The sequence below is a fragment of the Syngnathus typhle genome, linkage group LG13 (assembly GCF_033458585.1).
Source record: "Syngnathus typhle isolate RoL2023-S1 ecotype Sweden linkage group LG13, RoL_Styp_1.0, whole genome shotgun sequence".
Lineage (NCBI taxonomy): Eukaryota > Metazoa > Chordata > Actinopteri > Syngnathiformes > Syngnathidae > Syngnathus > Syngnathus typhle.
The window spans coordinates 2,271,938-2,286,200 of record NC_083750.1 but is presented as its reverse complement, the minus strand read 5'-3'; the positions used below and the strand labels follow the sequence as shown (position 1 = coordinate 2,286,200).

At 42.6% G+C, this 14,263-nt stretch overlaps 3 protein-coding genes across 7 annotated transcripts in view; 2 read left to right on the top strand and 1 right to left on the bottom strand.

Annotated features, from left to right (window-relative positions):
* Positions 1-1,931: 1,931 nt before the first annotated feature.
* On the top strand, positions 1,932-5,878 carry LOC133165904 (uncharacterized). 4 transcript variants are annotated; one of them, XR_009717674.1, is made up of 5 exons: positions 1,932-2,336; positions 2,656-2,851; positions 2,924-3,238; positions 3,354-4,855; positions 4,968-5,878. XR_009717674.1 is itself a non-coding variant. In XM_061295808.1 (3 exons), the coding sequence occupies exons 1-3, from the start codon at positions 2,004-2,006 to the stop codon at positions 5,054-5,056; spliced, it is 618 nt and encodes a 205-aa protein (XP_061151792.1). In that variant the 5' UTR covers positions 1,932-2,003; the 3' UTR covers positions 5,057-5,878. The 4 variants fall into 4 exon arrangements, 1 of the variants encoding a protein (XP_061151792.1); XR_009717675.1 differs by having other exon boundaries at positions 3,354-4,914; positions 4,985-5,878; XR_009717676.1 differs by lacking the exon at positions 2,924-3,238.
* Positions 5,879-8,946: 3,068 nt separating this feature from the next.
* Positions 8,947-12,911, bottom strand: ints15 (integrator complex subunit 15). Of its 2 annotated transcripts, none has more exons than XM_061295806.1 (8): positions 12,772-12,911; positions 12,170-12,370; positions 11,871-12,092; positions 11,619-11,784; positions 11,219-11,496; positions 10,578-10,815; positions 9,858-9,897; positions 8,947-9,386 (listed from the first exon to the last, which is right to left on the bottom strand). In XM_061295806.1, exons 2-8 carry the CDS (start codon positions 12,362-12,364, stop codon positions 9,161-9,163), a joined length of 1,365 nt encoding a protein of 454 aa, XP_061151790.1. In that variant the 5' UTR covers positions 12,365-12,370; positions 12,772-12,911; the 3' UTR covers positions 8,947-9,160. The 2 variants fall into 2 exon arrangements, with proteins under 2 accessions (XP_061151790.1, XP_061151791.1); XM_061295807.1 differs by having other exon boundaries at positions 11,619-11,748.
* Positions 12,912-13,335: 424 nt separating this feature from the next.
* rgs11 (regulator of G protein signaling 11) overlaps positions 13,336-14,263 on the top strand; it is an 8,940-nt gene continuing 8,012 nt past the window's right edge. Inside the window, exon 1 of the mRNA XM_061296234.1 lies at positions 13,336-13,469. Within this exon, the coding sequence (XP_061152218.1) occupies positions 13,407-13,469 (63 nt within the window). The 5' untranslated portion in view covers positions 13,336-13,406. The remainder of the gene's footprint in view (positions 13,470-14,263) is intronic.

The window sequence follows — 14,263 nt, the reverse complement described above, 5'->3', positions numbered from 1 at the left end:
TTCTCACGGGGCAGCTGTGAGGATTTGTTCCCCCCCTGTAATTTGGCCTAGGAATGAAGGAACCTGTTCAAATTTTCCACATAACCTGAAAGGACCCCCAGGAAGACAGAAAAAAAACTGCTGGAGTCTAGCACTCACCGTTCTCAAAATAAGGGGGGGGAACATATTCTCACAGGGGAGCTGTGAGGATTTGTTCCCCCCCTGTAATTTGGCCTAGGAATGAAGGAACCTGTTCAAATTTTCCACATAACCTGAAAGGACCCCCAGGAAGACAGAAAAAAAACTGCTGGAGTCCAGCACTCACCGTTCTCAAAATAAGGGGGGGGAACATATTCTCACAGGGCAGCTGTGAGGATTTGTTCCCCCCCTGTAATTTGGCCTAGGAATGAGGGAACCTGTTCAAATTTGGCACACAACCTGAACAGACCCCCAGGAAGACAGAAAAAAAACTGCTGGAGTCCAGCACTCACCGTTCTCAAAATAAGGGGGGGGGAACATATTCTCACAGGGCAGCTGTGAGGATTTGTTCCCCCCCTGTAATTTGGCCTAGGAATGAGGGAACCTGTTCAAATTTTCCACACAACCTGAACAGACCCCCAGGAAGACAGAAAATTTTTTGCTGGAGTCCAGCACTCACCGTTCTCAAAATAAGGGGGGGGGGAACATATTCTCACAGGGCAGCTGTGAGGATTTGTTCCTCCCCTGTAATTTGGCCTAGGAATGAAGGAACCCGTTCAAATTTTCCACATAACCTGAAAGGACCCCCAGGAAGACAGAAAAAAAACTGCTGGAGTCTAGCACTCACCGTTCTCAAAATAAGGGGGGGGAACATATTCTCACAGGGGAGCTGTGAGGATTTGTTCCCCCCCTGTAATTTGGCCTAGGAATGAAGGAACCTGTTCAAATTTTCCACATAACCTGAAAGGACCCCCAGGAAGACAGAAAAAAAACTGCTGGAGTCCAGCACTCACCGTTCTCAAAATAAGGGGGGGGAACATATTCTCACAGGGCAGCTGTGAGGATTTGTTCCCCCCCTGTAATTTGGCCTAGGAATGAAGGAACCTGTTCAAATTTTCCACATAACCTGAAAGGACCCCCAGGAAGACAGAAGAAAAACTGCTGGAGTCCAGCACTCACCGTTCTCAAAATAAAGAAAAAGGGGGGGGGGGGGGGGGTAAACATATCCTCACGACTTGACATTTTTTATAGAGTTCTTGTTACAATTTTTATCCCCCCTCCCCACCATCTGTCACTTTGCTTGGGACAAAAGGAGCCTTCAGAACTGAACTTTCTTCTCAATTATTCATCCAAATCAATTCACTCAAATCCTTCTCGTTATGAAAGATTTGATCACAAAACGTGTGTGGCTTTTTCTTAAATGAACACGTTTGACATTGCTATCGTGTCAGCTTTTAATTATATTGCGCTGTCATGTTAAAGCAAATTAATAAATGCAACAATATTAATTTGCTTTGAAAATACCTGAGTAATAAAATAAAATGGATGGATGGATGAATGATGATCACAATTAAGACTAAAGTCTCCTTTGTAATATATACTCCTTGTAGCCTGTACCCAAAAAGAGGAGTTTCTTTGCATTGAGGTTTATGCAAAGAGCTCACGTAATTATATTGTTGCTTTTTGGTGAATTATTGAGTATTCCGTCTGTACGACTGGTCTTTGAACGCACCCCGCTTCAATGACAGAACGCGGATGAATTTAAAGACATCAAATGAGAATAATCCTTTATAAAAATTAAAATTGACTGACGCAAACGTGAGTTCTTCATGTTTTTATTGAAAACAACGTAGTGCTGAAGCCGTACGACGCCGTACGACATCGGTTTTTCGCTTTCCAAATAAGGCGTGCGCGCTCCCGCGGCAGGGGAAACAAAATCTCACGGGGGAACCAAATCAAGCACAACACCTGTCAACTTGTTCCTACGTGTTCGTACAGATTCAGTTTGATTTCTGCGCTACATTTTCACCGATTTCATCCGAATTATGGCTGATTTGGTATCCAATGAAGTTGGGCATTTGGATGAAGAATCCAAGAAACGTTACAGAGAGAAGTTGAACCTTGTTGGCACAACGGATCCGTACCTTTTACAGAGAAGCATGCTAAAATCACCTGAGCATTTTGCAACAGCCGACCTGCCTGATCTCTCATATCCAGATATTTATAATTACCTCGTCGATTCACCATCTCCGTACACTGGAAAGGACCTTAAGGCATACAAGAGTCTGGATGCCTACAAGTATTTCACAGCAGGTTTTATGCATGATGGGCTGATATGGCAGATTCCAAACAAGAATCGATTTCTTCTTATGACCAAGGTAAGGAAAATATCATATTGAAATCTGAGAAATTAATTCCTACATAAAACATTACATAATTTCCAACTATTCAGTATAGAGCTTATGCAACAATTTCTACAGAAATACTTTTTAGAATTCATGCTTGATAATTCCTTTTGGTCTCTTGCTCAAAATGAACCAGGTTTAAATTTCCAAGCTAATTTAATGAATGATTCATGAGAAAATTTACCAAATGCCAGGTAAAATATGCATAAATGGACAGTAAGAGGTCTAGCCTTGTATATTATATCCAAATTAGGGACTGATAATATAAGGTATGTCATATTATCTGTTTCAGGTAAAACACTCTCAACGGATGAATGATCCTCCCCTCAGACCTTGGGTAGCAATAGCGAAGGATGGTCAGATCCTGTGCTGCCACTGTACCTGCATGGCTGGATTGGGTGAAACATGTTCACATTCAGCAGCATCCCTGTTCGCCCTGGAGACATTAATACGTATGAAGACGGCCACTTCATGCACATCACTACCTTGTGAGTAGCTGAAACCATCAGCATCGCACATAGAATATGCTGAAGGATGCAATATCGATTTTGCCCGTCCAGCCCAGAAACGAAAGTCAGAAGTTTCAACTCCTGAGGAAAGTGCTGCGGGAAAACTGCTGAATGTTTCTCCACCAACTGGAGAGCAGAAAGCTGCCTTTTACAAGGCTTTGTCTGAATGCGGTGGAAGCCCAGCAATTTTGAGCATTGTCCCTGACTATGCTGACAACTTTGTGCCAAGGGCAGTGAAGCGAAAGCTTCCTGTACCTCTCTCACAGCTGCACGATTCTGGCAATATGAAACTCAGCCCAGATGAACTTGCACTAAAATGCCGGTCAGAGCTGGAAAAGTTACATTCCATTACCAGAGAGCATGTTTGTATGTTTTTTGCACTTAGTAATTAATATATATATCATAAATAATATATTGTTCTCCAACCTGTTACAAATAATGTAATCATAGTGAAAACAATTTTTATTAAAATGTTTTTCAGATATCTGCGGCAGACCAGTCAAAAACCTTACTTTGTCATCATTACCCTTGAAAGATTCTTCATTCCATCTACAGCGTTTCAAACTGTCCTTCAGTTCATCAAGTTCTGCACGCAGATTTTTACACTCTGCAGTGAGGGAATCCATTGCTTCCCCAGTGATATCCGTCTGTGTGGCAGTAGTCACCATGCCTTCTTTTCGAATCTCAGCGTGCACCACATCTTCACCAGCGGGTAGTTGATCATTTTCACAAGGGACAGACTGGGAAATATTGACAAGTGCTGCTGCCAATGCCCTCTCGCGGTCTCTCTTGCGCTGCTTGAGATTTTGTCTTCTCTCAAAGATCTTCAATGAACATTTGAGTTTTCGTTTGTGAGGTGACTGGGTATGCTCAAATATACTTGGCACATAGTCTGGGGATAGTGGATCTGCGCTTTTTGCACCTGAAACAATTAAACAATCACATTATTCATAATGACTACCATAAATAATTAAGCACGTTGTTGAAGGGGATATACCCAGTTCAATTTGTTTCGTAATGGCATTTCATAACTTGACATATTAAAAAACTGAATAGAGTGAAATCATTCAGATACTGTACCTCTCTGTTCAAGTTGCTACCATTTTTATTTTTTGCATGATGCCTCATCTGATTGGCTTGAAAACTTAACCAATAAAAATTTTAACCTTGTGCCAATGGCTTGAAAACTTTATCAATGTAGATTTTACCTTGTGCCAAATGAAGTAACAAAAAGCCTCTTGTTCAAAAATGCTTCATTAAAAAAGAATTGTTTCACAAGGTTCATAATATATACTTTTTAAATTTCCTAATGCATTCACTCATGAGAATTAATTGTTCAATTCCAATATGAAGTTCAATATTTACATTGATAACGTTTTCAAGCCAATCAGATGAAGCATCATGAAAAAATAAACAAAAAATAAAAACGGAGGGGGGGGCGGGTGAACTGAAGAAATCATCCCATTCCCTGCCTTGCTGCCTTTCTAAAAATGCACCCAGCATTTTCAACAATCATATTTGTATCATCCCATATTGTATTATTTCATATTTTGTGAAACAAATCAGGGGTGAATAGTTTGTTTACATACCTGATATGAAGTGCTCATTGCATATCCTTGTGTAAATCGTAGGTTTCCATTGTTCACGACGAATCGCCGCGATCCATTTATCGCGTTTTTGGATGTTTGCCGGAAATCTATAGAAGCTAAGATTTGGTTTATTGCCTCGTCTATTGCTACATCCAACAGCACAGCAGGTTTCCGGCATTTTCAAGCTCAAATAGCAGCAGATGTAACGAGAAAGCGTGTGTGAGTCGTTGACCGGCACTGAAATGTTGACCGGCAAGATGGCCGCCAAGCTAATGGGCGCGGCTGATGACGTCAGCTGCAAAGCTGAAGCAAGCTACAGAAGCTCATCCAGCTTGCGGTGCCTGCCTCCACCTGTCAGTGGATCACCAGCTTCCTGACCAACAGGAGACAGCGTGTGAGGCTGGGGGTCATCACATCTGACACCCGGACCACCAATACTGGAGCCCCTCAGGGGTGCGTCCTCTCCCCACTGCTCTTCTCTCTCTACACCAATGATTTCTCCTCAGGTGACTCTCCTGTGAAGCTCCTGAAGTATGCAGACGACACCACTCTCATCGGACTGATCCAGGACGGTGATGAGACTGCGTACAGATAGGAGGTGGAGCGGCTGGTCCACTGGTGCAGCCAAAACCATCTGGAGCTGAACCCGCTCAAGACCGTGGAGATGACAGTGGATTTCAGGCGAGACCCTTCACCACTTTTACCCCTCACTATCCGCAGTAATACTATTCTCTCCACAGACACCTTCAAGTTCCTGGGAACCACAATGTCTCGGGACCTGAAACGGACCGGCCACATAGACTCTGTCCGGAAGAAGGCCCAGCAGAGGCTGTACTTCCTGAGACAGCTAAAGAAGTTCAACCTGCCGCGAGAGCTTCTGAAGACCTTCTACACTGCCATCATCCAGTCTGTCCTCTGCACCTCCATCACTGTCTGGTTTTGATCAGCCTCCAAACAAGACAAGCACAGACTACAACGGACAATCAGAACTGCAGAAAAGATCATTGGAATCAACCTCCCATCTATCCAAGACTTGTACCTGTCCAGGACCAGGAAACGTGCAAGGAACATCTCTACAGACCCTTCTCACCCAGGTTGCAGTCTGTTTGAACTACTCCCCTCCGGACGGCGTTACAGAGCTCGGTACGCCAAAACCAGCAGACACAGAGACAGCTTCTTCCCCCAGGCTGTTGCTCTGATGAACTCACACCACTCATAGAGTCTCAGAGTCATTACTGTGGAATAACATCCTGCTCTTCACACCTTTTTGAATTTGTCTACATTGTTTTTGCCATTATTCACACGTCCTGAGTGTTGTTAGTCACCTAAATGTTGAACAGAGGGTGTGTTTTTACCGAAGTCAAATTCCTTGTTTGGCACGCTCAAACATGGCGAATAAAAACTCTTGAATCTTGAAGCCTCTATACAAAATGCATAATTTTGCCCCAGTCCAATTATAATTACCGTAATTTTCGGACTACAAGTCGCTCCGGAGTACAAGTCGCATCAGCCATAAAATGCCCAAAAAACGAGAACGGCCCTGACGTAACATTCAGAGTTATTTAAAAAAACTATTACATAAATAACACATTTATAAAACCATCTGTGTCACTCCAATTCATTAAATCCATCGACCGTCCTTTGTAAACAATGGGTGCGCGCCGCTGACGGCGCTTGCACTTCAAAATATTCCACAGGCCCATATAACGATAAATAATACAATAAATAAATTAGATATGAAATAACTATTATATAAGCAAAAATATTATCAAACCATCTGTGCACTCTAAATCATTAAATCCATCGATCAAATTCCTCGTCTTTTGTCAACAACGCCGCGCGTGCGCCCTGATGTCAGCCTTGTCGTTATTCCACAGATCTAGTATATCACTAGATTGTAGCGTTAACAAAGGACAAGGAAAGACGTGGGTTTGGTAAACGGCTCTATATTTAACAAAACAAACTTCCAGGCAGGTGGCGGCGTGGACTTCCAGCCACGGAGGTGAAAGAGAGCTCCGTAGAGTAGGACCGGGCGTGCGTAAAAGCCATGTCCGAGCCCCATCCACCGTCCCAGCCACCCGGGCGAGCGCCGGCCCCCGACTTCAATCCACGGAGGTGAAAGAGAGCTCCGTAGAGTAGGACCCGCCGTGGGTAAAAGCCATAATAGTTTTTCAAACCTTCTGTGTCACTCCAAATCCTTAAATCCTTCAAACTCTTCATCCGCCGTGTCACTTAGAAACAAAGCCGCTAATGATGCCGGTAGTACGTGGGGGCCCTTCGTCATCTTTGTCATCCCGTGATCGATCTTTGTCCTTTATGTAAACAACCGCCACGCCGCGTCGCACTGCTGACGTCACTTGAAATTCAAATTACAGTAATTCCTTGCTACATCCCGGTTTCACTTTTTGGTTTTTTTTTGTGAAAAGTTTTGAAAACAAACTCATATAAGTCGCTCCTTATTATAAGTCGCCCCCCCCACCCAAAATGTGAAAAAAACGCGACTTATAGTCCGAAAATTACGGTACTTAATTTTGATTAAAGAAAATATTGTGGAAAAAAAAAGCTGCTGATCGTCACACACAACTGTCACACACCTGCAAATGAGGAAGTGGACCAACCACAACAAGATTTCACCCAAAATAAACAGAGGAAAAAGGTTGCTTTTAGCCTTTATGTGTTGGTAGGCACAGATAGATCAACAGAGATGTGTTGTGGCTTAATGAATGCTGATATCATGTTTGGAAATATCAGATTGCAAGAAAAAGAAAAGATTATTTTTGACTCATCTAAATCAGGGAAAACGGCCGAACGGTAGCTTAACTGTCACATTTCTAAAAGAAGCACATACTCTTCAAGCCCGCCTTTTTCATTTGAATAGTATCTTTTTGGGTCACCTCCCCCAGAAAACATCCTGTTATCAATTCCCCACCCTTGAGTCAGAACAATCTAATAGTACATAAGGTGACAGTTGAGACAAAATCCAAAAAGTAACCGTTTGAAGTTACTCATGGAAAAGTGAAACTCATGACATTAATTCACTTTACACAGGTTTACATGTTTTGACTTATGGTATATGCTTTTGATGATTACAGGTTACAGCTATTGAAACCAGACATTCACCATCTCAAGCAACTTCAAGTATTTTTAATAATGAAGGTTGGAAATTTACTGAGTTAAGTTGATTAAAAAAATCCATCCTATTTTAATGTGTGCTACATATACATAAAGTACATGTCTATGAATCGTTGCTGCCGTTTATGCAATGGATTGCCAATGAGGGGCAAATAAGTTATGACTCATCTGGAGACCTTTTATATTGTCATGTGTGTATAAGTCAGTGGCAGACGGCATTATCACCTTGGAAGAACTGCAGCGGCTGATGCAACTCTTCCTGGGTGAGGCGGGTTGGGGTCCAGGGGGTTTGGTCGTCTATTTGAGGTGGGCTGAAGGCTAATGATTAGCTATCTGTCTCAAAACAGAGACCAAGCATATGCACATGGCATAGCTCCAAGATACTTGTGACATCTTTGGTTACGTAATGACTCCCACTGATGGAGGAGCTAAACTGTGTGCTACTAAATATGTTCTGCCCTAAGGACTTTAGCCCTTTCCATGCTCCAAATACCGTTTTCTTCCATGTATAATGCGCCCCCATGTATAATACGCACCCTAAAAATGGCATGTTGATGCTGGAAAAAAGCCTGTACCCATGTATAATACGCACCCAAATTTTGACTCCTACTTAAGTCCGTAAACGTAAAATTATTCCAGAAAAAAGATCATCTTTGGGAACGACCGGATGTTATTCAGTATCACTGTGCATGCGCTAGCAAACTCAATAGCGAAGAAATGTTTCGGATTTGTGTAGGGTACATTGTGACAGCAAACGAGCAGGTGATCGAGCAAGCGTCTGATACGAGAGCATTGTGTTCGTATGGAGTGTGTTTGAAGTGAACAGCAGAGAAGAAAGCGCATCTGTAATGGCGGCCTCCGTATGATATCCGGATATAAAAAAATAAAATAAAAAAATAAATAAAAAATTGTACCCATGTATAATGCACACCCCAGATTTTAGGACAATAAGTTCGTTAAATTTTGCGCATTATACATGGAAAAAAATGGTAAATAGATTAATAAATACATACACTGCCATTATCTTTCTTTTGAGTTAGAGGGCTAGTAATTCATACTGCTCACTTTGAAGTGACAGGAAGAGATTCTATTTTCTTTTGCACATATTCATAATTGAAACTAGGACATTCCATTGTATCCTGTACCGCATATTGTAAGATGAACACCTTTCAAAAGAGAACATTATTGCTAATGTAAAACCTTGTTTCGAATTCTTCAATATAATATATAATATACTTAATGCTGTGCAAGCATACCTAATTCCCATGTCTAGCGAACAAGATGTATCTTTCCAGCTATAAACACAAAATAATAGTGATTACTAGTGGCCGGAGTAAAGTACAACGGCTAAAATGGAGTATAAGGAGAAGTAGAAAAATATTTATTGGAGAAAGATGTTAGCCACACAGACGTTCAAAGGTCAATGTGCTTATTCACATTATAATACATTAGATGTTGTACAGCCATTTAATCATGCACACAAACAAACATTTCATGCGCACACATACGAACATGAATGAGTTTAACTCACAAAAGACGACAGGATTTGTTTTCTTCAGTGGCTCGGTCAGAAGGGAAACGGCATCCCGGTCATGAAAGGCTGCGCTGGGTACTGAGGATGGGAGTTGGGATGCGGCGAGGGAAGGTTGGCCAGCGGCGTGTGCGGGGCGTGTGCTGGGTGGATGGAGTGCGAGGCAATGGGAGAATGGGATGCGTGAGGGCTGAAGGCCACAGGAGGTGTGTGGATGTTGTTGTAGTACATCACTGGGCCTGAAAAGACCAGCTGGAGCAAACTGACAAAGCAAACACACAAGGAAAAATTGAAAACATTTAGACTGAGACTGGCGGCTTGGTGGCGCACTGGGTAGCACGTCCGCCTCACAGTTAGGAGGGTGCGGGTTCGATTCCACCTCCGACCCTCCCTGTGTGGAGTTTGCATGTTCTCCCCGGGCCTGTGTGGGTTTTCTCCGAGCACTCCTCCCACATCCCAAAAACATGCTTGGTAGGCCGATTGAGCACTCCAAATTGTCCCTAAATGTGAGTGCGAGTGCGTATGGTTGTTTGTCTCTGTGCGATTGGCTGGCAACCGGTTCAGGGTGTCCCCTGCCTACTGCCCGATGACGGCTGGGATAGGCTCCAGCACGCCCGCGACCCCCGTGGGGACTAAGCGGTACAGAAAATGGATGGATGGATGGATGGATAGACTGAGACTCATTGTATGATAGCAAATACAAATTAACTGTTTTCAAAATTCGGTTTCTTACTTGTTGTGTGGCAGGCGTGAACAGATGGCTCTCAGGTCCTCTGCGAGAAGAAGACGACAGCACATGAGAAACGTGGCGACAAAAACTTTACGCAATGAAGTACCGTTTTTTCCCATGTATAATGCGCAAAATTTAACTAATTTACTGTCCTAAAATCTGGGGTGCGCATTATACATGGGTACAAAAAAAAAAGAAAATCTTTTTTTTTTTAATTTTTTTTTTTTTTTATCCGGAGATGATATGGAGGCCGCCATTACAGATACGAACACAATGCTCTCGTATCAGACGCTTGCTCGATCACCTGCTCGTTTGCTGTCACAATGTACCCTACACAAATCCAAAACATTTCTTCGCTATTGAGTTTGCTAGCGCATGCACAGTGATACTGAATAACATCCGGTCGTTCCCAAAGATGATCTTTTTTCTGGAATAATTTTACGTTTACGGACTTAAGTAGGAGTCAAAATTTGGGTGCGTATTATACATGGGTACAGGCTTTTTTCCAGCATCAACATGCCATTTTTAGGGTGCGTATTATACATGGGGGCGCATTATACATGGAAAAAAACGGTAAATGTTCATTTGATTCCTAAGAACAGAGCTACAATCAGTGAGGCAATTTCAGCAGGAAACCTAACCTTATCCGGGTATCTTTATAGCACATGGTTAAACAATAAGTCTTTCTTTTGCCACTGTGTTTCCCGTGATGGACACACGCACCTCTCGAGCAGAGCAAGGCGCCATTGGCCATGGCAACCTGCAGGGCCTGAGCCAGCCGGTCCAGAGCCAGTTGCGTTAACGCATGTATATCAGCGGCTGACGTGTGCGTGTGTTTGTCGGCCTGGTCCGATTGCCGAGAAAGGTCGGAGACCAGCGAGGCCAAGGAGTCCATCTGGAGGAGGGCCAGACGCCCAAAAATGCCTTTCTCGTTGAGTATGTTTGGCAAGAGCACAAAGACCTAAAAAAAAAAAATAATTGATGAAGTTGAAGTCCCAATGATCGTCACACACACGTCTGGGTGTGGTGAAATTTGTCCTCTGCATTTAACCCATCCCGTGTGATTTTGATCCATCCCCTGGGGGAGAGGGGAGCAGTGAGCAGCAGCGGTGCCACGCTCGGGAATCATTTGGTGATCTAACCCCCCAATTCCAACCCTTAATGCTGAGTGCCAAGCAGGGAGGCAATGGGTCCCATTTTTTTAGAGTCTTTGGTATGACCCGGCCAGGGTTTGAACCCACAACCTTCCAGTCTCAGGGCGGACACTCTACCACTAGGCTACTGAGCTGATGACATACATCTTGGAGCTGGGTTCTTTTACGTTGCATGAATGCATGTGTGTACCACACCAGAGATTGACTGACCTGTAGGACACTCAAATGCAGGGCAGAGAAAAGCCCTGTCACCTCCTGTTCACTCTCAGAGCTGCTGTGTACAGAGGCCTGCTTCTTGTCCCGCCGGTAACTCAGTGGGGCTTTGACGCACCAGCGCACCAGGCCCCCCAGAGGTGTGACATCAAATGAGCTGAGTGGCTGGCTACCAGACAGAGGTGTGTTCAGGAAGGTGACCAGGACGAGGTGAGGGTCATCTTGGATCCATGACACAATCATCTGGAGGAGCTCTAGAGGAGGGATTAGTTCCTCTGGAGGACAAAAAAATATATATATATATTTTTATGTGATATCCTACCCACAGACACGACAGTAAACAAATATGATATTTTGCCATTCAACATCATGTCAAGCATGTTCTAACGCCCAGAACCTGAAGTGAAGTCATAGAGGGTGGTAACAGCAGTGATGAACTGGCAGCAGAAGCGTGGACTGGCACTGTGGATATTCTGTAAGGTAGGGACTGAACCTGGCATCATGCTGCAGTAGTCGTCCACCAGCACCTGTGCCAGGCGCACGCAGTACACACGGTGGGTCCTCTGGCAGACAGACACACAGTCTTTGAAAATGCATTTTACCTTCTTAAACAGGTGAATAACCCATTTTAGCAGTCTAAAATGCTCACCTGCAGCCAGGTGGCAGCACATTCTAAGATGGGAACTCTGCCTACAGCAACTGCCATGGAAACCAGCTTGCTTAGCAGTCCCATGCGGCTGTCATCTGCCTGGTTTCCTTGGAGGCTGAAGAGGGCGGAGAACATAAGCTGACGAACAGTGTCACGGCTCTGTTCCTGGAAACAGCTGCACATTATCTCCAGAAGCTGAAGCTCCTGAAGTGCACTCATTCTCTAAGAAAAATAATATGTTTATCAGCCATCTGTTCTGAAATCCACATGGTGTATATTGGAGATGTGTTCTGCCTTACCCTAGTCAATGCGCTTCTGTCCTTTGGTGCATGCAGAATAAATTCCTCAACCAGCTCCAAGGTCTTTGTGTCTACTTGGGGGGGCTGCCTACCCGATTGCACAAGGTTACTGATGTAGATGTCCAAGTGGTACAGCAGCTCCTTGGCAGCACTCAGCACATCGCGAGGCAATAAGGACTGACGTATGTCCCCCATCTCTAACTGATGGAGCCACAAATTGAAATTTACAAAGTTCAACTCCACATTCTAGTAAAATGAACCAACGATATGACTTATTTACATTGAAATATCGGTATATCGGTATCTTTTCTTGGAAACTAAGCCGCAGCATTGTTATCAAGTCTGAAGAGTGTTTTTGATCATGTAACTGTAGATGGTGTGTTCTTCCAAATATGACAAACAAATAAGTCAAGTTGTTACCATTCAAGTATTTATGTTCCTTTGGTATCAACTCTGATTCCCAGACAGTCGGTCGTCCTGCTTAAGCTAATGTTATCGAGTCAAGCTAACGATAACGTTTTCTATTACACGAAAACATCTTGTGCATTGATTACTGTCATAGCAACAAACACTGTATCAAGCGAATTGAAATACGATCTTACCTTAGGGTGAAACTCCCTAAAGTGTTTAAATTACAGAGTGATGATGAACCGAGTGACTCAATGTCGCCGGACTTACTTCCGGGTACTACGGAAGCCTCTGTGGGACAAAACTATTCCCCTTGACATTATTATTATTATTATTATTATTATTATTATTAGTAGTAGTAGTAGTAGTAGTAGTAGTAGTAGTAGTAGTAGTAGTAGTAGTAGTAGTAGTAGTAGTAGTAGTAGTAGTAGTAGTATTCAGACAATATTTAACCCATAGCAATTGAAAAAGTTTTTGTGAATTGTGTCAACTGTTAAGTATCAACACATTGTACAATTTGTATAAAAACACATACTATTGTTTTTCTTCTAATGATTCGAACATTTTATCCATACAAATCACTTTGCCGATCAAAACATTGTACATGTTGTATCAAAACATACTATTGCTTTTCTTCTGATCATTCGAACATTTTATCCATACAAATCACTTTGCCGCGGCATTTTCTAATCCGCTCTTATCGCGACGAGATGCGCGTGATGGAAACCGTGCACGCTGTAATGCGCGTTTCCGCCGCCATCGCTTCACTCTCTCTAGCACTTCAACCCGTCCCATCAACTGTGTGGAGCTATCCCAAGCAGCACACAAGATGACAATCAACACCTTGGCTAGAGAAGGCTGGCACCGGGAACAAATGGCATGTTTTCGAAAGGTACGAATGATCTTTTTTTTTTTTTTTTAATGTATAATATATTCAGCGTTTGCATGAAGAGTTCTCTGACCTTCGCGTGAGGTTAAACATTTGTCATCGGCAAAATCAGTGATCAAGATGGATGACAAGAAATTTCACTAAAAGAATACACAGAATCACAAAAATGATGAGATGAGTTAAATCAGTTTAATTGTTAGTTAGAATTTGGAATTTACGTGACTTGTAACGTTGAATTTAAATTGAAGCTACCTACTGAAATATGGAGATAAGTTTAATGAACTCTAAAGTGATACGGTATGGTGATTTTAATCATTCGATTTTACATATATAATTATAAAAAGGTTTTATTTTATTCTAAAAGTACATATACATTTTCAGAATTTAATGGGTTAATATTAAACGTACAATAAAATCATATTCCTACATCATGTAAAACCAACAAGAAAAAAGCCAATTCGCTTGGAGGTAATTGTTTAGTATATTTATCGATAATGATAGCCATTGGGTTTTGCAGCAAAAATATGAAATAAATATGAAATACGCATCGCACGTTGTGTTTACACTCAAATACCACAAAACCTTTGAGTGAAATCAATCATTCAAATACAAATAGTTCTTCACATGAGAAAGTTAAGATGCAAACTGAGCTTCTGCTCAGATTTGAATCTGATGATTTAAGCCCAATGAGGTCTGAGGAGGTCGCCAGATGGCATAAAGTAATGCTTAATGGATGGGAATCACTCGACGTACAGAACGACCCTTTTTAGTTAGTTGTGGAGAACCTACAGTGATGT

Coding starts and splice junctions, on each gene's coding strand:
- ints15 (XM_061295806.1), bottom strand. CDS start 12,364: ATGGGGGACATACGTCAGTCCTTATTGCCTCGCGATGTGCTGAGTGCT. Junction 10,816..11,218: donor TGCATTTGAGTGTCCTACAG/GTCAGTCAATCT, acceptor TTTTTTTTTTAG/GTCTTTGTGCTCTTGCCAAA. Junction 9,898..10,577: donor CGCCTTGCTCTGCTCGAGAG/GTGCGTGTGTCC, acceptor TTCTTCTCGCAG/AGGACCTGAGAGCCATCTGT.
- LOC133165904 (XM_061295808.1), top strand. CDS start 2,004: ATGGCTGATTTGGTATCCAATGAAGTTGGGCATTTGGATGAAGAATCC. Junction 2,337..2,655: donor GATTTCTTCTTATGACCAAG/GTAAGGAAAATA, acceptor TATCTGTTTCAG/GTAAAACACTCTCAACGGAT. Junction 2,852..4,967: donor TTCATGCACATCACTACCTT/GTGAGTAGCTGA, acceptor ATTTCTCCTCAG/GTGACTCTCCTGTGAAGCTC.